Here is a 26,183-nt window from a genome sequence, read left to right on the forward strand (position 1 = left end):
CTGGTTTGGTAGTACTTCCTGAAGGAATACAGAGGAGATAAGGCCTATGGTGTGTGCAATATCTGCAAGAAGGACCTAAAAATGAATTCATGGGTCAACATTGACCCTGAGTTGTCACCTGCGATCCAACCATAAGGATGAGTACATCGAAATGTGTCAGAATCAAAAGATACAGAATGAGGCAGAAGCTGCCAAGGAGGACAAAATTGAAGAGGCAAAAGATGAATTGGAAACAGTTGGCACTGGTAAGTTAGTTACATAATAGATCTTACGATGCGATGTAGCGAAGTTATACAACTTTTTTTTATGTAAACAACGAAATCCGGGGTTAATTCAATGTTAACAAATGTATACAATTTTTTTAGGTCACAGGAAAAAAAAAAGGGTTCTAAAAGCCAGAAAGAATCTGTGCTACCCAACACAGAGCACCACTCAACTTCGTGGTGACATGGAGCTCATGATTTACCTTGCAACTGACAATTGTGTGACTCTATCCCGTTCCAAAGACTGCTTGCCCACTTTGACTCGAGGTTTAAGGTTAAAAGTGGTGCCTGCATGACTCGCTTCAAGTTACCTCTCCTCTATAGGAATCTGCAAATGGCCATGAAGAGCATGTTTGACAAGGAGCTTCCTCATTGCGACCGAGTTGCAATCAGCACTGACATCTGGACCTCACGCAACAACGATCCATTCATGACGGACCCATTCATGGTGAATCTTTATTACATCACCAAAGAGTTTGTTCTACGAAAGGTAACTGTTGGAGTTGTTCCATTCCCAGGTAAGCACACTGGTCAGAACATTGCTACTCAGTTGGACAACTTGGTTAAACGTTTTGAGTCACTCACAATGGTCAAGAAGCGGGTTGTTGTGTGTGATCAAGCTTAAAATATAAAAGCTGCACTGAGGAAGTCAGAGACTATGCATTGACCACAAGCTTAACATGGCCCTAGAAAGGACTGTCAACAAACAGCCTGATATCAAGGCTGCTATCGATGCATACAGGATAATCTCCGCCCGAGTCCATCACTCTCCTCTTGCTGAAGGGGTGTTGAAAAAGAAGCGCCTCGAGATGAAAGGTAATATTTTTAACTTTTTAAGTAGATACGAATACGAAGTTTTACAACTTAATGTCAAATTTTTACAAATATATTTTAATTTCAAACAAAGTTTTCTAAGAGTTTACGATTTCATGCGAAGTTTTTTGCGAAATTTTATTTTAGTTTTTGTTTCAGTACCCTACAGAAAGATCACTCCTCCTTGTGCAAATAGATGGAACTCTGTCCAGATGATGTTCCTAGACATCAACCATCTTCAAAGAGTGCTGTGTGCTCTCCGGGCTGAGAAAAAGGAATGGACCACACCCATTCCTGCGGATGAACAATTTGAGCTGGTTGCAACCATTCTGCCACTCCTGACCACATGCCGAGTCATCTCTGAGTCAATGTCGAGTGATAAGAAAATTACAATGGATAGAGCACTGATAGCCATTGTTCATCTTGTGGATAGGTGTGCTTCTCTGAGGGTCAAAGAAATAAGAAAAACAGTGTCACTGGAGTAGGTCCTTTCATGGTTTAGCTCATTATAGAACTTGAGAAACGATTCCCAAGAGGAGGATGTGACATCATGCCTTATGCTGTAGGCTGCCTGTTGCACCCCTTCTTGAAAGGCCAACAACTGCACGCTTATGGTGTCAGGGATGAGATTTTTGACAAGTTGAAAACCAGTCATCCTACAACAGCAGACTGAATGTCAAACCAGCAAGGTACAATCAATGTCTCAGATGAGATCACCCATGAGTTTCTTGAAGATGATGGTGAGACTGAATTCCGGAAGGCAGGAGCAAAGGTAATAGCTATTAAGTATAATATAAAATAAATTTCTTTAAAACTAATTAAATATACATCTACTAATCTTAATGCAATCGAACAAACAAAGTCATAAAAATTTTAGATTGAGGATACGATGCCATACGGGGAAGAGGGGTGGCGGTTCAAAGTTAAACAAACTTTTTAAAAATTATTTGAGTTTAAACAATTTTAGATTAAAGAAAGCGAAGTTATACGAAGTTTACTAAACGTTTAACTTCCTTCCTTTCTTTTAGACTGTGTCCAGCCAATTCAGGCAGACAAATGCTACAGCTGAGGGTCCTCCGATTTCCGTTAAGTGGGCAAAATTCAGAGAAACAACTGTGATAGATTCGAAGGTTAATGTCCTCGACTGGTGGAGGACACATCGCAAAGAGATGCCCATCTTGGCAGGACTTGCACGGGAGTATTATTGCCTGCCAGCCTTAAGTGCCTCAAGTGAGCGAGCCTTTAGTGAAGCTGGACAGGTGGTCCACCAAAGAGATGCAGGTTGTCTCCAAAAACCACTGAGAAGTTGGTCTTCATCAACGAGAACTTCGATCTGTTAAACTCCTTTGTACCAATTTGGGAATACCACTCCATGGAAGAGCAAATGGCAGCAAGATCTGCTCCAGACAGAAATCAAAATGATGATGATGACTCAGACTAGGATGATGATGATGATGATGACTCAGACTAGGATGATGATGATGATGATGATGATGATGATGATTATGATGATGATGATGATGATGATGATGATGATGATGATGATGATGATGATGATGATGATGATGATGATGATGATGATGATGATACCGCCACATTAAAAATGTAAACTCCAGTATTGTTGAACTGGAAAGGTGCGACAGACATCATTTAGGCTCCCAAGGCCAGGAACTTGCACAAAAAAATGAGAATGAAAGACTGGAAGCGGACAACTAAATATTCTTTACTAGGGAAGCATGCTAGGATTATTTTAGATTAGGTAATCGATAATATGCAAATAATTTTTTCACATGTTTAAGGAATTGGATTTATGAAATCTAGAATAATTATTAAATAAATGAAAGGGTTTTAGCATATCTTTTGTATATTCTGTATTTCTGTAATGTTACTGTAGTGTATACTTCAAATTTTTATTATTAAGAAATAGAAGGGCAGAGATTGCTAGCATATACCAAACCAGTTAAAACTTCACTTTACTTTATACCGATGTCTTTGAACCTGAACATAGTTAGCTTCTCATCGAATGTGATTTTTTCCAAATCTAAGGGATAGAGTAGGAGTCTAGGAGAATAGAAGGGAAGAGCATAACAGTACTAGTACAGCCACATACAAGTTCAGCTTAAAATATGGCTTATCAGTTCACTTCACTTTAAAATTTTTGCTAATAGAGCTTGAAGTTGAAGTCATTAAACTTGAACTTGAAGTCATTGAGATTAAAGCCTGAACGAAGTCACGCGACGTTCGTTTGTTTACTTTTTGTATGCACTCGTTTCGTTTACTCAAACGATTTCGAAGACAGTTAAATTTTTGGAAGTGAATTTGAAAGCCGTTAGAAATTTTAAACAAATTTAAAACGCGCCATTTTCGAATTTACACATCTCTTTACGATTTTGAAAACCGCGAAAATATACTTTATTTGAACTAATACGATTTTGAAAACCGTCAAATTAAATTTCATACAACTTTTACGATTTTGAAAACCGCGAAAATATATTTTATTCGAAGTAATACGACTTTGAAAACCGTTTAATTAAATTTTATACAACTTTTAACGACTTCGAAACACGTTCACACTCGACTTTTAGCGACGTCGAAGCTTCGTTTTCGACTTCGAAACAAATCGACCTCGATTGTTTTATCTCTAATTTAAAGAGCTGCAATAAAAAATGCGGTTTAAGTGGAATTGATAATATTTAGATGTCCGATGTGTTCCTTGTGTTTTTTTTCATTTTTCTTTATTTGAATTCATTACTTATCCATGTTTTAATTTGATTCTTTTTTTTATTAGAAAATTTTTTGTAAAATTAATCGTCTCTTAATTACTTCGGTAAATCTACTGTTAAGCGGCCTAAAATAATTTAAAATTTTTGCTTTTAAAAATACGGCGGAGAGTGAAGAAATGCGTTTAAATAGATTAATAGTATGCACGCCTGAGTGATTTTAAAAACGAAATCAACTTTTGAAGTTGATAAAAATAGTGCAGCGCGCTTGATTTTAAACTACTTTATCATATATATCATATATTAACCTATAATATCCTATATTCTTTAACTATAATTTATAACTAATCAAAAACAATTTTGCACATAGCATAACAAGATAATAACATATCATAAAAATAACATAATCACAATAAAAAAGGTTATATAAAGAGTACACAGTTCCAAAATTAGAAAACAAAAAGAAAGTAAAAAAACTACTTTGAAATTTATCTAATTTGCCTTTAATAAATACTCTATGACGTTTCCACTCTCCGCCGTATTTTTCTAAAGCATAAATTTAAAATTATTTTAGGCCGCTTAACTGTAGATTAACCATTACTTCTAGAAACTTTTCATTTTTAAGCTGAAAAAAGAGATAACGACTTAAAAAATAGCGCCTGAGGGATTAAAAGTAATTGAATTAATAAAAAACTTCAGTTGTAAATATCGTTACAATAATTAATTTGTGGTAAAACGTATTGAAAGATGATTGCGTATTTCGTTGCTTTTTCGTGGCGAAAGGCATTTTTTATAAACACAAATTGTAAAAAAAAAAAAAAAAAAAGAAACAACTTTTTAAAAAAGAACTTGATTCTTTACTGCAAATATTTCTTCAAAACTACATTTTATAGAAAAAAAGAAATAATTAAAAACATTGAAAAAAAGTTTAGTTTTTTTTTGTGGCAAAAGCATTCCGTTAACAACATTTTTAAAAAGGTATTTGTTCCTTATATCAAAACACGTTTATTTTGTAAATTATACACTTTTTATAGAAATAAAGAAATCAGTATACTTTGTCTAAATTGCCGAAATATGTTTCACAAAACAATCTTTATTATACAAAATTATGTAACTCTATTTACAACTACAGTTATATTATTGTGTCTAAGTGACACCTTATGTATTAAATGTATGGATAAAGAAGTCCGCAGCGATATTAGTGGCGAGTTTTTAATAGCCGGTATATTTCCGATGAACTGTACTGAGGCCAGTGGGATTGATAACAGAACTATTGGATGGATGGAAGCTTTGAAGTACACAGTTGATAAGGTAAATAGACTGCATAACAGGAATTTATTTGGCTACGTGATATACGATTCTCATGACGCTTCTAACTTTGACATGACAACGGATGCTGTTACAAACGTCCTGCTTTCCAGTAATAATTACAGTTCGTGTTCTTGTTCCGATACGTCTAACAACTTTTTAGGTTTTGTAGGTCCGACAGAATCATCGAATTCTATTTACGTTCACGAACTAGCATCGCCTTTTGGTAAAATTCCAATCATAAGTTACGCTGCAACAAGTTTGGAATTAAATGATACAGACTTATATCCAAACTTCTTTCGAACGGTTCCTTCTGATGCATCTCAAGCGCAGTTTATCGCAGATCTGTTAAATAAATACAACTGGACATACATTTCTGTAATAGCATTGGATAACTCGTACGGAAGAGCAGGAATAGATCGGTTCAAAGAAGAGTTCACGAAAAACTCAAGCAATAGCATCGATTTAGAAATTATACTCCCGCTGGTTTATGACGAGAAACAGTATTCTGACATTGTTGAGCGCTTAGAAAACAGCAAAACAAACGTAACAGTGGTTTGGACACAGTTTCTACCGGTCCAGAATCTTTTAGATAAAGCAAATGGAAGGTTAATCAATCGAACTTGGATACTGAGCGAAGCAGTTGGTAAAAACTCCAAGTTTCTGCAAAGTAATATCACGTTTAACAATAGAATTTTGTTAGTTGTTCAGACCGAGGGAATAGACGAGGATTTCAAGCAACACTTTTATAGTCTCACTTATACAAATTCAAGCCAGTGGCTGAAAGTGGTATTTGAAAAACACGGAGTAAACGAAAGTACCCCAAACTTTAACGTCGGAAATATTCCCTATAAATTCGATCTTAGCAAGGTCCTGTTTGTTCAAAACGCAGTGGAAGTTTTAGTTAAAGCATTTTTCGAATACCAGAATAGTTATTCAAGTACATTTCCACCAAATACTTACCAAAGCATTGAAAACAGGACCAGGTTTAATGAGAAAATAAATGAAGTTAGTTTCTCTTTTCTAAATAACACAAAGACCTTCAGCTTCCATTCCAAGTATCATTTTGCGGCATCAGCCTCGTTCGAACTGTATTCTATTAACGAATCTGACTTTGTATTGGCTGCTTCGTGGACTTCCTCGAATCTATCTAATAGTAGACTTGAAATTAAAAATAATGAAACTGTGAAACTTTATGAAATAAGATCTTTTTGTTCCGAAGATTGTCCTTCAGGACAAAAAAGAGTTTATTGGACAACCAGCTCTTGCTGCTGGACTTGTAAACCGTGCCCAGATGATTCAATAACAAACATTTCAGACCCAAAATCTTGCTCTGCGTGTGAATTTGAAAAAGGCTATTACCCAAATCAAAATAAAAGTGGTTGCGAACTGCTCAGTCGCGCATACTGGAAATTAGGCAACAGTGAATATTTGAAGTACCAAGTGATAGTCTTAGTGGCTTCCTGTGTCGGTGGCTTAACTGCAGTGCTTTTCATAGCTACATTTATTATAAAAAAATTAACGCCGATTGTCCGTTCTTCAAACTACGAGTTGTCCTTAGCTCAAATGATGATGCATTTGATTTGGTTTATCTTACCTCTTCTAGATTTTGGAGAAGAGACGGATTTGAAGTGTTTTATAAGGATGTATTTTGGTAGTTTCTTACACATAACTATAATTACGATTGTATTAGCCAGAGTTACTCGTCTTGTCACAATTTTCAAACTTGGTATTAGTTGCAAGTTGTCAAATAAAGAAATGCTGTATATCAGATCCAGAGTTGTGATATTGCTGATATTCTTTCCTAGTGTATATGTAGCAATAATTTTTGTTGTACATTATAGCAAATACAAATTGAAAACTGTTGATGTGAAAGATGAGAACGGTATGTACAAACTATGCAACTCATCCAGTTTCTCATTGGTGTACTTATGTTACTCCCTGATTTTGTCGGTGATTTGCGGCTTTCAGACATTCAAAGGAAGAAGCCTGCCTTGGAAATATAACGAAACAAGCTATATTGCGTACTCTTTGTTTTTGTCAAACATAGCCTTGAGTGTAATGGTTGGGCTCATCCAAAGTAATTTAGCTTGGTCCGACTTGAAGTTTGCTGTTTGCATATTAGTAAATGCAATAAACTTTCTTTTGATGAGCATTTTGTTTATCAACAAAATAAAGATCATTTGGTTGAACCCAAAAAAAAACTCTCGCGCAGAGTTTCGGAGAGTAAGTTTTACGAGCATCTTTTCAAACGATTCTCAGTGTTCTACTCTACCAGTTCAAAACAACCCAGAAATAAACAAAACAAACGTTAGCAATAATGCTACTTCATTTAGTTTAAATGAAGTCAGCAGTAATGAAGTATCAAAATCTGATCCAATAAGCGTCATTTGGACTGAATCTGATGATGATGCAGCAGACGAACGAACTGGATCTTGAATATTCTTTATGATTCAATGCTCTGGATTTACTTTTCTAATTAGTTTTTAAAAATGTGCTTTTAGCGATAGTTTAGTTGCTCATCTAATATAAAGCTGTTCTAACAAAAATGTAGATAATTATGTGATACTAATCCAAAATATGAGAAATAGTATTTGTTGGTAACTTTAAGAAAAAATAGGGCGCTTCATAAAGTAACAGGGCATTTACAGTCAGTTTACACCGGCGTGGGCTCAATTATAATGCAGTTCTCTTCTTTTTCTCCCACATGGGTATTCCTATAACAAACATCATTCTGACAAAATTTCTCGAGTTTTGATCGTTAGACAATATACTTTTGTTCTGAAGTTGTTAAGTAATCTTTTGGATTCGCATCATTTTGGATTCCAAGAGAAAGATAACTATAGAACAGTCAGTCAGGTGCACATATCAGTACCATAAAATTAATCGAGTTAGCCCTAGATTAATTTTCTCGAGTTAGCCCTAGATTAAGATCATGTAAAAGTATTGAATTTGTAAACGCTTAAACAGAACAGATAACGTTTAAAGAGAACAAGTCATTCTACCCACTATTTATTTTAGAAATTAAGTAGTAAGTATAATGATTGAGTGGATAGAAATTAGAATCATTATTCTGCCCAGTACTTCATTTGTAAAATAAAGTAGTGGGCAGAGTTATAATTCTAAATTCTTCTTCATCTCGTTTTGCTTTTTATCTTTGAAATATAAACTCTGATGGCCTTTTTAAAAACGTATATATTTTTTTATTTGACCAGCTCTTTAATTTTCAGTTCTTAAAGTTAAATGAAAAAAAAAGAAAAAAAAGAGAAATTGATTAAGTTTATTGATTTTTTATTGACTTGTCTTCATCTAAGTAGCCACTTTTAGCGGCGATGCCCGCTTTACATATAGTAGCATTCTCCTTAATAAATATTCTTATCTTACACACACACTTTTAAGTTTTTGCCACGCCCATTTTACTCATGCGCATTTGCTTTTTACATTTCTCATTCATTCCATTAAAATTAAATAAAGGAAAAGATTAGGTGATTGGGAAGGCAAAATCATTCTTGCAATATGTCTGTCATTTTCTAGAAAACGCAAAAGATATTTGCATGGTTTTTAGGAATGCTTTGGATTATCGTTTTGAAAAAGAAAATGGTTCTCCAATAATCTGATTAAAATCAGTCCCACACTCATCCATATAAAGTTTGTTACTCTAAATTACTTGAACTTAACATTATGTATTTTGGTCTTGAAATGGTTTTCAAAATTCGAACTCCAAGTTTCTTATGCTCAGTTCATGACAAAGGGGATTTACTCTCCGAAGATTTAGATATTGAGCTCAAAGCAACCCTTTAACTTAACTTAACATGCAAAAGCGATCATCAGATGTTATAAACCGTTAAAAAAAGTAACGACAAAAAATACGAAAAAATGCTATGGAGTGTCTGCCATAATGGCATTAAAGTTTTCTATTAAAAATTTATTTTCATGGCGGCAATTTAATGCTAGATAGTTTCGTTTGTTGAGCAAGCTCAGTTTTGACGTAATGATGTTGTGAGGCGGGTCATTTCTGCGTTTCCTGCCTGTATATTTAAGGATTTTAGTGTTTCGTATAGGTTAGGAGGTTTGGGTTAAAGGTGTATAGGAACCCAGACAGCCTACGATAGTGGGCCAGAAATCCGGTGAATCATCGCACGCCGTGACGACTAGATTAAAAACGGGCCAGTACTGGCCCGAGTCTGGCATACTTCTGGCGAGTAGTCGTACGCCATTGCGATGGCATTTGATATTGGGCCAACAATGGCCCGATTGTGGAGGCTACAGAGTTTTGGCCGAATGTCGTTTTGCCATAATCGTCATTATTTTGAATATTTTCTGCGTCATCCATTATGATTTTATAGACGCGAAGCCAAATGCTTACAAGACATATTTCGCAAATTTCTTGCTTTTGCTGTTGTTTTTTTATTATGTTATTGTTACAATACATATTGTAATAATAATAGCAAATGTACGTTTGCTATTAAAAAAAATATTGCTTTTTTTTAAAACCTATAATTATGTTGTAATTAGAATTGCAATTGCTACATCCTAACTCTTGCAGTAGTAAATACTACTGTAAAAATTTTAGATGTCGTATGATGAAAATAATGTAAATTTCACTTGTGTTAGCACATATCGTTACAGTAATTTTATATAAAGTTTAGCTATGTTTGTATATTTAAACAGTTTGAATAACATTCATGCAAGATTGATTTAACAATAAAACAGAAATGGTTAAAGAAAAGGCTATTTAAAGGTTAGAAGTTAAAGTTTTAATCACAATAACTGTAAGATAATAAAGTCTTTTTTTAAACACCTTTTTTTATATTATTTATATATATATATGTTTGTGTGTGTGAATATATATATATATATATATATATATATATATATATATATATATATATATATATATATATATATATATATATATATATATATATATAGGTAGTTCAACAAACGACCGTTTGCGGCGGAAAACAAGGGTCACAAAAATTGCTTTGATTTTCGTTCTACAAACTAAGGCAGAATTTTTTAGTACCTGTCGGTTGTTGCTTTTTTCTAGTTATTTACAAAGGAAACTGCCAATAAAAATGACGCCATTTTTAAAGTAGGATTCCTGCTGATTACAGTGATCTTTTCGTTTTAATTTTAACACAATCCTTTCTAAAGTTACATCTCTTCAATGAAATAAGGTGAGTAATCTTTAGAGAACTTTTTTTGTAGATTAGTAAACTCAAATATTATTGTACCTACTTCTAGCTTATTGTATTACCTATCTGAAAATGTATAATATTATAAAATATTTCATTGCCGGCCAATTTTAGAGTACACCTCTGTGAAGCTACTATATTCTGAAATGTTCATTTATTTTACGCCAAAACCGGGGGCGTGATAAAACATTGTTTTTATAATAAAAACAATGTTTTGTCAAACCAAGTGATTTTAAACAATAAAATTTATTGTTTAAAATCACTTGGTTTCTAATTTTTCCCCATCTAGTATTAAAATTTAATAAATATGTATCCTCATCAACAGTGACGTACCTAGGGTAAATAGCGCCTGGGGCAAACACCAATCTCGCGCCCCTCCTCCCCCACATAAAGTACTTAATTACAATTTTTTAATAAATGATGACACAAACTTTATTTTATATAACATATTTACTTTATATAATATATTATTTCTTAATTTATTTTATGTAATTCTCGCTTATTGTATTGCAACCAAGCCTCTTTTGCGCCCCTTTTAGGTTGGCGCCCATGGCACGTGCCCTGCCTGCCATACCCTAGATACGCCACTGCTCATCAACTATTAAGCTAAATAAATATGTAATATACTGCCCATTTCATAATAAATTGTAAGTCACCTGACACTTGTCCATATCATAAATTATAATCATATATCAGTCAACTTATTTTCAATTACTTTTAACTTTGCAATCATGTCAGTCACTACAAAAAAAACTGCTTCTGATTTCAATGCTTATGTTGACTCCTTTAAAGTGGATAGTAATGCCAGCACAGTTTTCAGAAGAGTACAAATTTTTTGGTCAGTATTTGTGATGAATCGGTCAGTATTTTTTGAAATAAATGTTCAGTATTTTTTGGTCAGTATATATACAATTTTGGGTCAGTATTTTAAACAAATGGTCGGTATTTCACTTTAGTTTTGTCAGTATAAAAATTAAAATTAGACAGTATAAAAATAAAATTGATCAGTATAAATATTTAAATTGGTCAGTATAAATATTAAAATTGGTCAGTATAAATATTAAAATTGGTCATAAAATATTAAAATTGGTCAGTAAAAACAGAAGTTGGTTAGTAAAAGCTTTATTTATACACTTTTGAAAAATATTTGATCTCCAAATATTTAACAATATGAAAATGTGATCAGACTCTTAGTAATGCTTTAGTAGCTTTTTTTGGTCTCCCACGTTTTCTTTTTTCACCAATAAGGACATCTTTTGCTGCCAGTGGGGGTTTACAATACTTCATTCGAATTGCAAAACCAACAATATGTTTGCACATGAATCTGGACAACTACATATATTATGTGACCAATTTTCTTCATTCTTGATCATAGTTAAGGTCCAGACCTTAAAAGCTTTTTGTTTAAATTAATCAAAAGTCTTCCATTTTATTTCTTTAATGAAATCTATTTCTGCCTGAGTAGTTTTTATTTCATCATTTGCAGGTAAATAATATTCAGTTGATTCACCCATTTGCTTTGATGAAATTGATTTGTTGGTCTTGGCCCACTGATAACCTTTTGTCCACAAACTTAGTGTAATTGTTGGTTCTTGACTGTATTTTTTCATGTTTGTTGAATATTCATTTGACCATTTTACAACCATCTCTAACGCAACCCCTTTAAATCTTGAAAATGGATGCCTTTCCCTTAAGGTATCTTCATCTTTTACCACTCTATTAAATGACTCAAGAGCATTATTAGTACTTGGTGTGAATTGTCTAAAGCCTTCATACCAAGTTTGATGAGAATTCAACTATTCTGATTCAAAGTACCTAGAAAATTATGGTTCAAGTGTTTTCCATTTTTTCAAAAATAAACCTGAAGCTTTCTTAAAGATCTCTTCATTCTGACTTTTTTGCAATGTGTCTATATCCTCAATAAGTACATCTTGATGGGTTTTCTCACCATTGCCTCAGTCTTTTTATTAACATTCTGACGCATATGAGCCCAACACATCACCATATCCTTTTTGCCAAAAACATCAGAAAATGCATTTCGAATTGCATCAGCACCATCTGAGATTAATACTTCAGGTTCATAACCTCCCTGGTTGATTTTTGCCAAACCATAAGAAATGCTATCAAATATAAACTTGAAATCTGCAGTTTTTTCATTGGAACACATGGTCATTCCAAATACATGAAAATGGCAATCCATATCAGTGGTCCCAACTAGTAACACAGGGAACCCTTGCCAATTTAGTTTGTACGTAGCATCAACATGTAATTTATCTTTTCCTGAAATTTGACATAAGAGTCTTTTTGTTGATACAAAAATTCGAAATATTGAATTGTCTAGGACATCATCATTTTCTTCTTCGATATCTGAACCATCAGAGTAAACTATTTTGTAGTTTACTATGAAAGGTTCATCCTCACTGTTGGGAACACTATTATTGTCCATTGTTCTAATCCACGAAGAGAAATTGATATACTACCATATTTTTTCTTTTTGTAAGCAGTTATATAGTTTTGGAGTTGTTTCATTTGGATTTGGTGGCCATTATCTACAAGGGTTCTTAAAATTCTTTTTGGTTTTATAAGCAAGTCATTTTGTTGATTTCAGTCTTTAAAAAAATAGGGATGGCTTCTTTGGACATATTGTTACTGTCATGTTCATGTCCATTTTCAGTTCTGTAAATGATTACATTGTCACTTGCTGAATCAAATAACAGATAAACTGCAGCATCACATTGCTCTTTGCATCTTTGAATGGCTTTACATCTATAGAATGATTTTTTTCCATCGTTAGTGTAATTGGAATAATGATAACTCCATTGATCTTCTGCTGTTATCGCTGAAAAAATATTTGAGAAGAATTAAATAAAAAGAAGAGGAGGAAGAAAGAGAGAGAAAGAGAAGAAAAGGAAAAGAGAGAGAGAGTTATAGGAGAGAGGAAAGAGGGGAGAGAGCAAAATGCATCTCCTCTCTCCAAATGTGCAATGAATATATATGTTTGTAGACCTAAATGGCTCTTAGGCCTAAAAGTTTGTTGACCTAACTGTAAGGAACCTATCTGTCTGAGACCTAGCTGTCTGATGACTTAAAAACTGTTTACCTGCAATTGCATCTTTCTTATTCGGGTATGTTTCACATCTTATCCATTCATGTTTTCGTTTCTGTTTCCTTGATTTCAATGATGCTTGCTCTTCTATTGTCTCAATTTCTTCTTCACTAGAGGACTTGTATTCTGGAATAAAGTTTTCCATTTTTTTAAACTTTCTTTGTTCAGTGCTCAGATAGAAATGGCAGTCTTATTTGTAAATTTTATCTAGTTACTTTGGTCAAAGTTCATAATACTTTAGTTAAATAACAGATCATTTTATTTAAGTTACAGATCATTAAATATTTGTTTAAAATACAGATCGTTTAATTTAAAATACAGATCATTTTAATTAAAATACAGATCACTTATTTTAAAATACAGATAATTTTGCTTAAAATACAAATCATTTAGTTAAATAACTGAACACTTGGTTAAATTACTGACCATTTAATTAAAAACTGATAACTAAATTAATTAACTGACAGTTAATATATAATACTGACCATTTAGTTAAAATAATGACCAACTCAATAACATACTGAAAATTGAAAATAAAAAGATACTGACCGACTCATTAAAAACACTGACCCAAAAAATGTCACCCTTTTCAGAAATGGTTTTGCAATCTACATCTACTTGTTAGAGGAAAAAAAGATAACAAAAGCTAGTGTGAGACTGCATGAAATATTGTCTTCACATGGGTATGAATGTAATATTGGAGCTGTTACAATAGCCTTAAAGAGAATTTTTTTAGAAATTAAATATTTCAAAAAGAGGCTCAATGAACTATGGTGCAAATTATCAAATCTATTGGAATCAAATTATCAACCTATTGGAATTGAAGTCCCCAAAACAAAAGCCCAATTAGCTATGCCAATGGAAGTAGAGGAAGTATTGCAAACTGGAAATGTGGTGACAGTTAACATAGAGAATGCAAAGAAATTGAAAACAGACTGTTCGAAATGTCCTAATTTAAGAAAATCCCTAGTACTGCAAAAAGAAACAATGGGAAAACAGATCAAATACTTGAAGGCAAAAAAATTGCTAAGTTCTGATAATGTACACATAAAATCTTTAACCCAAGACCTTAAGAGGAAAAAAATATGTATCGACAAGCTCAGACAAGAGAAGAGAAAGTTGAAGCTAGAAAGTTCTCTATTAAATGCACGTCTTGAAAGGTTGACATTAAAAAATTTTAAGAGGACTATTTTGAATGCAAAGAGAAAAAGTAAAAGAGCTGATAAACACATAGTCAAGCTAACACAAAAGCTGAAAGAAAAAAAAGAAGAACTCAAAGACATTGTCAATCAGGGCTTGGAATTGGATGATCTCAAAAGTCAACTGGACCGCCCACAGAACAACTCACCAACACACATTTTACTACAAAGTCATATAACAAAAGACAACATAAAAAGCAAGTCAGATATACAACACATATCCGTAAGTGCATCTATATGTGCCTTCTAAACCAAGTACCGATAAAAAATGCTGGGCAAGTTATCTGTTTTGTTGTCAAAGAGCTGACTCGTTCACATGTTTAGTATGTTCCCCGACCAACACAGACTGCACAGATGGCATATGAATTAGGTGTTATCTCAGATATACAAGTGGCAGAACACCTCTATTACTCTACATCTGCTGTAGCAACACTCTCTTGGGATGCAACAACTAAAGCTGGGGTTCATGTCAACGAATGTCACATATCTACTTCTGGACGACAGCTAACAATACAAATTGCTGAATTAGCAGGTGGCAAATCAGGGGACTATATGGTGCAGCTAGTAAATTCTTTTCAGGACATTACATCAACTTATTCAAAATTTACAGGTATACAACAGCATATTATACTTAACAAATTTTGCAACACCTTTGAGTCTACTCTTACAGACAGAGCAAAAGTAAATCACTGTATCAATCAACAACTCAGTGACATGTTTTGCAAACCACTAACTGAACTCAACTGCAATGTTCATCCTTTAGATGGTCTGGCAACCGAAGCTCGGAAAATTCTATGCAAACTTGACTCAAGCTACAATGTTACAAGCCAGGTGTATGGGAATGAGTGTCATGCTGCAAATATGCTTAATGCTGTGTCTAAATTAAAGTAACTTTTTTTATATCCATATATTTTTAGTTTTAGGAATTAGTAATAAACATAATTATATGATAATTACGGATATATATATATATATAAATAAAAGGTATTCTTTTTGAAATTTAGATACAAAATGAAATCTGGTGACCCAGCTGGTTTTAAGACATAATTAATTAGCAATGGTCTGAAACCTGGAGTTATTGTTCGGTATGTAGGGAATCGGCTGCATATTCTATTCCATATGGCAGGCAATGTTTACCAGCTGAAACACAGTCTCATCACATATCTTAAAAAATACTGTAGCGCAGCTGCATTGAGACTTGCTCTCCTGGGTGATTTTAACAATCCAAAAATTATGACTCAATTGAGAGTTTTAGGTAGGTTTGCATGTCCTTTTTTTCTTATAACTATCCATTATATAAGTTTAATAATTCTTAATTATTACATAAGCATAGTCAACAAGATATCTTTTTTTTTAACAAATACATTTTTATCTTTTTTTCACAGGACTGTATGGCAAATGTTTGACAGGTCCATGGATGACACAATTTTATGAAAACAAAGAGAACAGAAGTCATTTAGAAATGGTACATATAACATAATTTACATTTAACACAGGTTGATAATACAGATTTAATTTTTGTTGATATCCACAGTAAAAAAGCATACTTCAATAAATTTTACTTGATGCAAAAATTTTAAATGCATGTACTGAATAAAAAAAAAAAATCTAACAAGTTAACTTGTTTTTATTTAACAGGTTCCTTTATTAAAATCATGTCTTTGTTGGCTTACAGAAATAAAGAATGACCCGTTACTCCTGCTTTCATTGCCTGTGGATTGTTTCAGTTGTGAGCTGGTACAAACAGATACTGTACTTGTCTTACTTAGAACTGCAGAGTCTGATAATTATTTTAAAGAAATTGCCAAGTCTCTTGCCGAAGGATTTATTATAGTTTTAAAGAGGCAACTAGCGCCATATCTCTCTGGTGCCCTATCCAACCCCAGTAGAGATGTAATTAACAGTACACTAGAAGCACCAGTGCATAATATGCATAGCGAAAGAGCTCTGGGTATGTTTGATGCACTGAGTAAGAGAGCTCCTAATGCTACCACTGGATTTCTAGATGGTAAAGTAAAATGCAAAATCAATAAGACGTTTAATTGGTTGATGCAGTTGAATTTGTCTAAACAAAAAGATATCATTACTTTTGCCATTAAACAAGCAGTAGCAAACAGAAAGCTGTTGCTTGTGAGGAAGTCTGAAATTGATGCTGCTGCCAAGTTACGTCAAGTAGAAACTGCTCAAAAGTGGGACAAAACGGAGAGGAGAAAAATAGAAAGAGCAATAAAATTAGATTAAGACAAAAATGTGGAACCAAAAACATTTGCCAATTTTTCTGATGAAACAAGAGACATTATCAGGCAGATATTAAACAGAGATCCTGGTTTGCTACAAAGAAGCATAAATCATATTTGGGATGTAGAGGGGAAAGATATTATTTTTATGGGAAGTATTCATTCCTTTTCATCAAAAAAGAACAACAGCTTAATCAATGTTGAATATTTGAACAATGAAAGAAAAATATTTTTAATAAGTGAATTTCTTGCTGACATTGCTTTGGGAGACATTAGCTTCCAATAGATACAATATCTTAAATTTTTTATGGTTTTCTACATTAGTAATTGCAATCCATTTCTTTAAAATAAGTTTTTTTTCATCTGTACAAACAATATTTTCATGTACATTGTTTTTTTTATTGCTATAATAAAGTTAGGTGAGGTTTTTATTATAATATATTATATAAAGTCTTCATGTAACCCTTTTTTTACCAATTGAAAAAACAATGAAGTTTCCAATTATGAATTTTCTATCCCTTATAACTTTTTTAATGCTATTATTGGAATGGTAAATGTTTTTTATTTTGTTTTTATTGTACATTCTAACTTTAACGTTTAAAGTTTAAAAGCTCAAAAAAAAAAAAAAAAAAAAAAAACCGCCTTCCGGGGGCGTGTGGCCCAAACGCCCCCGGGTAAATCTGCCACTGTTTTTTTTTACTTTTTTTGTAATATATTAATGCAGCAAGCAACCCTGAAAATTTGTGGTCAATATCTGTATAAATAATTAAGTAACACTGATATTTCTCTCAATTTGTTACATCCGTGGTCACAATTTTTGAAAGAATTTGAAGCACAAAATTTTTTACCTTTAAAAATTGATAAATTTTTAGCAAATTTAGTTAGAGAAAAAAGGATTGCAGTTTTGGAAATCGTTCATTCTGCTGTTTCCAATGATATATATCATTTCAAAAAAATGAGTTTGATTTTTTTATTGAACTACCTATTTATATATATATATATATATATATATATATATATATATATATATATATATATATATATATATATATATATATATATATATACAAAGATGATAACAAAATAATAGCATAACAACAACAAAGAAAAGATAACAACAATATATATATTGTTATTATGTTTATTTTTGTTGTGGTTTTTGCTGTTATTAATTCATCTTTGTTTTTATTATTATATGCTCCTTTATTATTACTTGTCATTAAAAACATCTTATTTAATTTAAGTTAGTTTTAAACTCATTTTAAGTGAACTTGGTTGTAATTTATTGTTATTTACATTGTAATCATGAAATGACTTTGTCAATTGTCACTTTTCTCATTTTAGCAATTCAATATAAGAGTGAACCATCCAAATTAAATGTTTATATATTTTTCTATCTTAACTTCAGGATAATGTATTGTTCCTGTTACATACATAGTTAGAGTTATTTTAAAAAGCTCGCAACAAATATTTATTGAAGATATCTGTTGTGAAATATTTAATCTACAAAACTCATTTGGTGAGATAACTGTTACCCCCTCATACATATCTACAAAAGACAATTTTCCTGCTATAAGTGAAAAAGTTGTTGATAATAATGATTCAGTTTTTGGAACTGTTGTTAATATATTTTCAGATAACAATGTTAATGTTGAAACTGAACTTGGTCATATTTAAATTTTAGTGATGATAATGATGATAAAACATTCTCATCAGATTTGAATACCCTATTAGCTGATTGGGCTGTTCAGTTTAGTGTTAATCTGACTTGTCTATTTAAAAAACTCGACGCAATTTTATAGTTGCATATCGAGCAGGTGGTGATTTTTATTTTGGTTCAGCAATTAGTTTAACAAATATTAAACCATGTTTATGATAAAATTTCAAAATTTTTGAATATTGATGGTTAACCTTTGTTTAAAAGTAGCAAAATATCATTTTGGCCAGTTTTGTGTCTTTTGCAAGGTTTTAATTTTAAAAAAACCTGTGTGATTCAAGTCTGTTAAGAATCACATTTAGTATCACACTTAGATAAAGTTAAACAGATTGCAATTTTAGATGAAAGAATTCTCAAGTGTGTATTCCACAAGTTGATGATGGTTTTGTTGTTTCACCCTTACTTCACTTGTTGTAATTTAATTTGTTGAAATCTGCACTAAGTCTGTTTTCTTACATTATTACTAACAAAATTAATGTGCTTATTTCATACATAGTTTTATATGAGGTGGTAATTGAAAATATTTAACTTATTTAATTTAATTTTACTTGTGTCTTAAGTTTTCTTTCCTAACAATAACAATTTTATAACAACATTGTCTTTATTTATGCATTCAAGACCTGCCGATGGAGAAATTACTTTTGGTAAATGTAATTGGCATAAAAATGATTCCCATAAATGTTTAATAAATTGTTTTTGATTTCGTATTTTATTTGCATTTGATTTTTGAGTTACTTTTGGTATTTTTAGTATATATATATATATATATATATATATATATATATATATATATATATATATATATATATATATATATATATATATATATACACATATATATATATATATATATATACACATATACATATATATATATATATATATATATATATATATATATATATATATATATATATATATATATATATATATATGTATATACACTACAATGTAGTCATGGATTTAAGTTAAAGGTTGTAATTTATAACTTTTAAGGTTGTAATTTATTGATACTTGTATTATATTCATTAAATTATTTTGTCAATGGTCACTCTCCTCATTTTCTGAAATGCACTATAACTATATGTGTATTGTGAGAAGGGAAAATGATAAAATTGTAAACATTATCTTAAAGTTTTACCGACTCAAGCATATGATATTTGAACGAAAAAAAGAGTGAGTCAACCAACAAAAAAGTACGCACGGAGACTTATTGAATTTGTCATATGAATAAGATGATAAAGCGAAAAGAAAAGTAAAAAATAACAACAACCAAGAAAAGATGTACGCACGGACACTTATTCAACCTGTCATATAAATAAATGATGAATAAGTAGCAAAACGGTAAACAACCGAAAACTATAAAAAAGCTCAAAAAAAAGAAAAGAAGACAGTTTTTGAAGAGATTTTAAGACGGCAAAGTAAGAGTTAAGAGGAGTAAGAGATTTTAAAAGAAGATTTTATGAGAAAAGAGTTTTAAGAGATTTAAAAGAGAAATTTATGAGAAAAGGATTTTTAAAGATTTAAAGAGAATTTTATGAGAAGTATTTATAAAGATTTTAAAGAGAAACTCACGAGAAGAATTTGTAAGAAAAGATATTTGAGTAACTTTAAATAAGCGTTATTATCTGCATTGATTTATTGATATTTGCATGAGTTAATTTTAAGAGAATATATATCGATGAGAATAATTGAGAATATTTATTAAGAAAAGTAAGTAAGAGAAGAAGAACCAGTAGTAAGTACTTTGGTTTGCATTTCGATTATTAATATTATTGTTGTTATTACTATATGCGTTAAATATTGTTATTGAAAAGTTTGATACACTCTACCGCGCACCTTAGCATATCCGCGCCATTACACTTACGTCACACAAAGATAAGAGTGCTTACCGTTACACATTAATAGAAAATTTGTTGAGTTTTATATTATAGGATATACTGAGGACGGCGAATATAAGTTAAGCCTTTTTGATTAGACCTTGCCCATTCCTAACCAAACTATTCCCAAACCTAGCCCTTTCCTAACCAAATACTCTCCAGACCATCAACCTAGTTCCCAACCTCCATATACCTAATCCAAACAACACCAAACTCAAACCTTCCCCTTGCCCTTTCCCTCAAACGTAATAAAACATAAACATATAAATAAAATAAGAAGACAATAAAGTAATAAAATCCACCGCCCTCACAGTATATATATGTATGTATATGCAATAAAATGCACATTAACCTATTGTTAAAATAAACAGTTTCATTAATTTTTTCTTTTTAATTTTAGTTTTCAGGGTCTTCATTGACATTCAATTGATGTTCATCTGTCAGACGGATTCTTGCCAAAGTGAGTGAAGGAAGACTTCATTGCACTGGTTAGTAGTAATATGCATAGAATTTATACTTTCAGATATTTTAAGTAATATTTGTAAATGTTTATTTTTATTTTACTTGAATTTTAAGAATGAAATTTCTAAGAGATCCTGATTTTTACAGCTGTTAAAAAAGAGCTGCTTATTTCAGTGGAAAACTTGAAGAAGAAAAAGATTTTATTGGGTAAGAAGAAATCTTTATTTTTATTTAATATATATTTATTTGTATGTGTTCAATTGTTATATTTATAATTTTGTCAAGTTGAAGTTTTTATTTAGGTGCTGTAAAACTAAATCATTTAAACTCGGGAGCATCAAGCGAAGAGTTTGAGCGTTGGCTGAAGAGTATTTTCAGCTTTCAGGAGATCGAAATGGTGGACGAAAGGCTTGAGAAGAACGAAAAAACTCGTTGGATAAATAGCACTATTTCAAACTATCAATAATATCTGTACTATTGAAAATTATTTTTGTCAATTTGAACTGGAATAAATATCAAAAAATATTTACTTTTGTATTTGCTTTTTGTGCGATATCACATTAGAAATGGCTAATAATAGCGCGTTAGTGAATGTATATTGGTTAAAAGTAACGGGTCAGTGCTGGCATACGATCACGGACGAATGCTGGAAAATGATCCCGGGCCAGTGCTGGCTAGCGATGCTGGGCCATTGGCCGTTTTGACATTGGGCCGTGATCAATTGCCGGCATCGCGCGGCTGTCGCAAGCGGAACTGGGCCAGCATTGGGCCTCTAACAGGAGGCTGTCTGGGAGGCTTCTTGGTTCTGTGTAATGGTAGCACTCTGACTTATTCTTGCTAACACGCGTATCCAGATTTTTTTAAACATTTTTTTAAACATCAGAGAGTGAGAGACTGGTTGTCACTTCCACCCCAATATTGGCACACCCATTCCTCGTTTAAGAATTTTGAAAACTTTGCCAAAATATTAATTGTTGTCAATGATCATTCTGAACGAGCAATCGGAATGATGCAGCAGTTTGCGCAAAGATAAGAAAATGAAGATGACAAGCAGAACAGACTTTTAACTGTCGACAAAGTAAGGTCAACTTTCAAGGTTTTTGGTGTGGGAAAAAGTAATATTACAAAAAAAAAAATCAGAAAGCCTGATGCCACTCTCTAAACTGAAGAAAAGGAAATTGTAGACTTAGGAAATTATTGTTCATTTTAAAATAGTTATTTTAATTAATTCATAATTTTTGTCTTAACAGTATTTGTAAAGATTTTTATTAAAGGTAAATTACTTGTTTAGTTTAAAATAGTTTGTTTTTTTGGTTGATTTAAGCGGGAATTTTTCCGGCTGTCGATCTGAATGAACTTTAAGAATGAAAATACATATTTTGCTGATTTCATAACCTCTTGCGTAGCATAAAACTTTCATTTTTTCCTTTCGTAAATATCGTTTTAACCAAGAATATGTAAAAAACATGATGACTTACCCTTTTAAAAGAAAATAAAGATAACAAATAACAACAACAACAACAAAAAAAACTGAAATAATTTCAACTTTTTTTCCTTTTTTGAAGTACAATTTCTTAACAACTTTAGTCTTGAGAGGGACTTAAAAATCACCCGATTAACCTAAAAAGAATTTTGACTAAGTTTTAGCATATTTGCTCCAACTTTAGCTGGGTAGGGGAAAGGTGCCTATGATGGCATACTTAACTTTAACGTTGCTCTGAGTCATTATCTGAAAACTTAAAAAATAATTTTTGACATAGGTGTATTCCCTCTAGCATGCAGAATAATAATGAACCTCCGATATTTTTACTATTTTGCTTTTTTATAAGTTTATACCATTAAAAAAAAAAATATGTATGCCATCATAGGCAACTAACTGCTCCTACGATGGCACACTTTAAAGAAATTAGACAAACAAGATTTTTTTTGTTTTTTATTAATGGAAACACAACTTATCAAAAAAAGAAAATCAAAAATAAATATTTTGTCTATAAGCATAGTTCACATATAAATTTTTTTCTACTTCTCTTTATGCCTGCACATAAGCAATGATACCAAGATCTACATTTTTGACAACAAATCCATGGTTCTTTAGAGCAAGACAGCAAATAAAGTTCATAACAATACAAAAATGCTGTATCAGATTCGAAACCCATTACATTATTACTTCCTTTAATCTCCTCACTGCAGTATTTTTTTTCAACAGTCGTCTTTCTTTTTGTTTTTCTAGCAAATTTTTCCTTTTCTTTGTTATCTTTTTCTTTTCCCTTATCTTTTAATTCTTGGATATCCGGTGTGGTATTCAGCGGTCCAGTTTTTCCACGTTTTCATGCCCTTTTCAATTCAATTTTAGGGATTGCTAAAGGCACTGGACACAACTTTGTATACTAGATCTTATCCTTTCGTTGAAACAGAAGATCCAATGCATGTGGTAGCTTCTGATGGGGGAGATCTCATTTCCAAATGTGTTGGTTTCTCAAACTCTTGTATTTCATCTTTTTGTTAGCCTGATCACCTTTTTATGCGCATTAAAATTTATTTCAGGCATTTTTTTCAACTTATTTTGCAGACTTTAAGGTAGACACAGCTTGCCATCATAGGGATGGCAACTTCTCGGTATGCCATCATAGGAAAGAGTCACCATATTTATTAAAACAAGCTGTTTTTACCTTATTCTACACATAGCATTAAAATAAGTATTCTAATAAATGTACAAAGCCAGCAGATGAAATGCATAAAAATTTCACTTTTGTATGATGTATAATAAAATCGTAATCCTAAATATATGAGGGCATTAAAACTACAACACCACATGCGTAAATTTATGTTTGTTGATTACAAAAGCATTATTTACGACAGAAGGACGAATTTTCACCAGAAGTAATGAATTACTAATATACACATGTTGGTCTAATCACTTATATACCAAAACCAATATTTTTGGAAATATGACTAGTATGCTATCATAGGCGCTATGCCATCATAGGCACCTTTCCCCTATGTACTTCGTTTTCAAAAATTCCCTGAAAATGACCACCCCTGATATATAAATGTCATGTTTTTTAAAATATTTTGAAGAATAGCTTCTTAGTATTTTTTATATAAAACAATGTAGTGTTCGGCACAAATTCAAATAGTTTGATCAAATATGCGTCAAATGTTTGAAATGGCCAAATTCAAATCTTCCTATTTTGAATTTAGATCAAATTCAAATCTTTCCAAGATTTGATGTATATTTGAACGTTATTTAACTTATTTCATTTATTAATTTTAGTTATCTGAATCTATAAATTTTATTCATATTGCAGCATTTGTTACTATTTCTCACACATTACAGCTTCTTTTATTCTTTTTAATCCAACCAAGACTTCAAGCACTGGCAAGCTTGAATGGTATCTGCAGAGAGAAGATTTCTTTTGTCAGTAATAAGATTTTTTCCTAATGAGAAGAGCCTTTCTGATGATACAGATGTAGCAGGAATGGCCAGGTAATCTCTGGCCATTCTGGATAGGTTTGGATATTTGTCAGATCGAGATTTCCACCAAAGTAATATGTTGCTATTATTGCCGCCATCTATCTTACTTGTATCATTTCAATAGTTTTCAAACTCATTACATGGGTTTGATGAAACACGCGATTTGAACGGGGTATATTTTGAAACGTTTTGAATGCTTGTAGCAGTTGTACCATTGCTTGGGGCATAATTGATTTGATATTCACAATTGACTGTGTCCATAATCTTTGTATACGACTCGCTGTTTGCGCCCTTATCATTTTTGTAATATTCAATACCAAATCTTGGGTCCAGGACAGTGCAGATAGTAAAGCAGTCACTAGTCAAATTATAATATTTTGACATTTTTGCGAGCGCTGCAACTGTAGAGCGGTGTAGATTATCTTCAGGGTTGGTTTTTGTGGTCATCCATTCAGTAATGTGATCCAAAAGAATATTGAAGAGAGGAACCACCAAAGACAATGTGGAATATGAATCACCACTAATGAGCTGGGTAAATTCCTTGAATGGTTCAAGATACAAAACAATTGTTTCAAACCTGTTCCAAACATCTGCTGAAATTGATAGACAACAGTCTGGATTGTTTGCAGTTGAGTCAAAATCGCAAAAATACGCAATGAAACCAACTTTTAATTCCATTGCTCGTTTAAGCATATCAGCTGTTGAGTTCCATCTTGTAGGGACATCAAGTATTGGTTTTAAGGTGCAATTTGATTGCTGGAAACCTTTGAACCTAGAATATGATTGAGGACTGGATCGGATTTTTTTAATTCCTGTTCTAAGTTTTACAAGATCATCTTTCAAAACATCCAAACCTGCTTGCGCGCCCAAATTCAGCACATGAGCAAAACACCGAATATGCTCAAAGGTGGTTTTAATTTCGTACTTGGAATTTAAAATATCCATAAATGAATTATTATTGGAAGCATTATCTAAGGTAATGCCCATTCCTTTGCTTGTAAGACCGAATTCAATCAAAACTGACAAGAATGCATTAGATAAATTTGAACCTGAATGGGAATCAGGCAAGGATTTGAAATCAAGAGTTTTGGCATGTAGGTTCCAGTCTTTGTCAATGTAATGAGCCGTTATGCCCATAAAAGCAATGTTGTTGGGTTATGTCCAGCAGTCAGTGGTGAATGAAACCTTTGAGTCAAGATTCAAAAAAAGGGTCTTTAGCAATTGTTTTTTGGTGTTGTAAGTGTCCATTATCTGGCTTTTTAATTGGCGCGCACTCATGATTGACAAATTTGGTTTCAGTAGAGTGAGTAGTTTACGAAAGTGGCTGGACTCTACCTCATTAAATGATTGATCATTCTTGACAATCCAGCTAACTAAGTATTCATTGAATAGATCTGGAGAATAAACGATTGGTGTCATTATCATATCATCTAAACGTCGTTGCTTTGGTTCTCTGTCCCCAAGTAATTTGCTTTTGTGTTGAGAATTTAAATGGTTCATTAGATTTGTTGTCCCACCTTTATTGTAAGCATACTTGTTCTTGTGCTTTGGACAATGCTGGCATATGGCCTTGGTTTTGTCATGCTCATCAACTGTGAAATGATCCCATACAATTGATTGTGAACGTTTGGTGGTTTTTGTAACAGAAAAAGATTCGGGTTCTGGATTATCCGACATAATTAGGAATGTAATATATATTTCTGAAATAGATACATTTCAAGGTTGTTTACAAATAGTAAATATACTAATATTAAGTAAACACCTAATGAAAATGATTAAAATAATAATGGTTTAAATAATAAAAA

General features: G+C 32.1%; 1 protein-coding gene and 3 pseudogenes across 3 annotated transcripts; all 4 read left to right on the forward strand.

The window, feature by feature from the left end:
* Positions 1-1,288: 1,288 nt before the first annotated feature.
* LOC149878666 (uncharacterized) lies at positions 1,289-3,300 on the forward strand (annotated as a pseudogene).
* A 1,254-nt stretch (positions 3,301-4,554) lies between these two features.
* LOC149878667 (metabotropic glutamate receptor 5-like) lies at positions 4,555-7,692 on the forward strand. Its single transcript, XM_090072201.1, has one exon. The coding sequence runs from the start codon at positions 4,871-4,873 to the stop codon at positions 7,541-7,543; it is 2,673 nt and encodes an 890-aa protein (XP_089928327.1). The 5' UTR covers positions 4,555-4,870; the 3' UTR covers positions 7,544-7,692.
* A 1,897-nt stretch (positions 7,693-9,589) lies between these two features.
* On the forward strand, positions 9,590-17,345 carry LOC145196404 (uncharacterized; annotated as a pseudogene). Its single transcript, XR_016446916.1, has 6 exons — positions 9,590-9,845; positions 10,155-10,284; positions 14,002-15,494; positions 15,612-15,862; positions 15,993-16,072; positions 16,246-17,345. The product of XR_016446916.1 is annotated as an uncharacterized LOC145196404 (transcript).
* Positions 17,346-19,630: 2,285 nt separating this feature from the next.
* On the forward strand, positions 19,631-21,672 carry LOC149878668 (uncharacterized; annotated as a pseudogene). Its single transcript, XR_016446968.1, has 4 exons — positions 19,631-19,678; positions 20,842-20,929; positions 21,051-21,110; positions 21,206-21,672. The product of XR_016446968.1 is annotated as an uncharacterized LOC149878668 (transcript).
* Positions 21,673-26,183: the final 4,511 nt, after the last annotated feature.

Source organism: Hydra viridissima, unplaced genomic scaffold (assembly GCF_058129835.1).
Source record: "Hydra viridissima isolate aposymbiotic clone 2 unplaced genomic scaffold, HvirCarnegie_v1 scaffold_14, whole genome shotgun sequence".
Classification (NCBI taxonomy): Eukaryota; Metazoa; Cnidaria; class Hydrozoa; order Anthoathecata; family Hydridae; genus Hydra; species Hydra viridissima.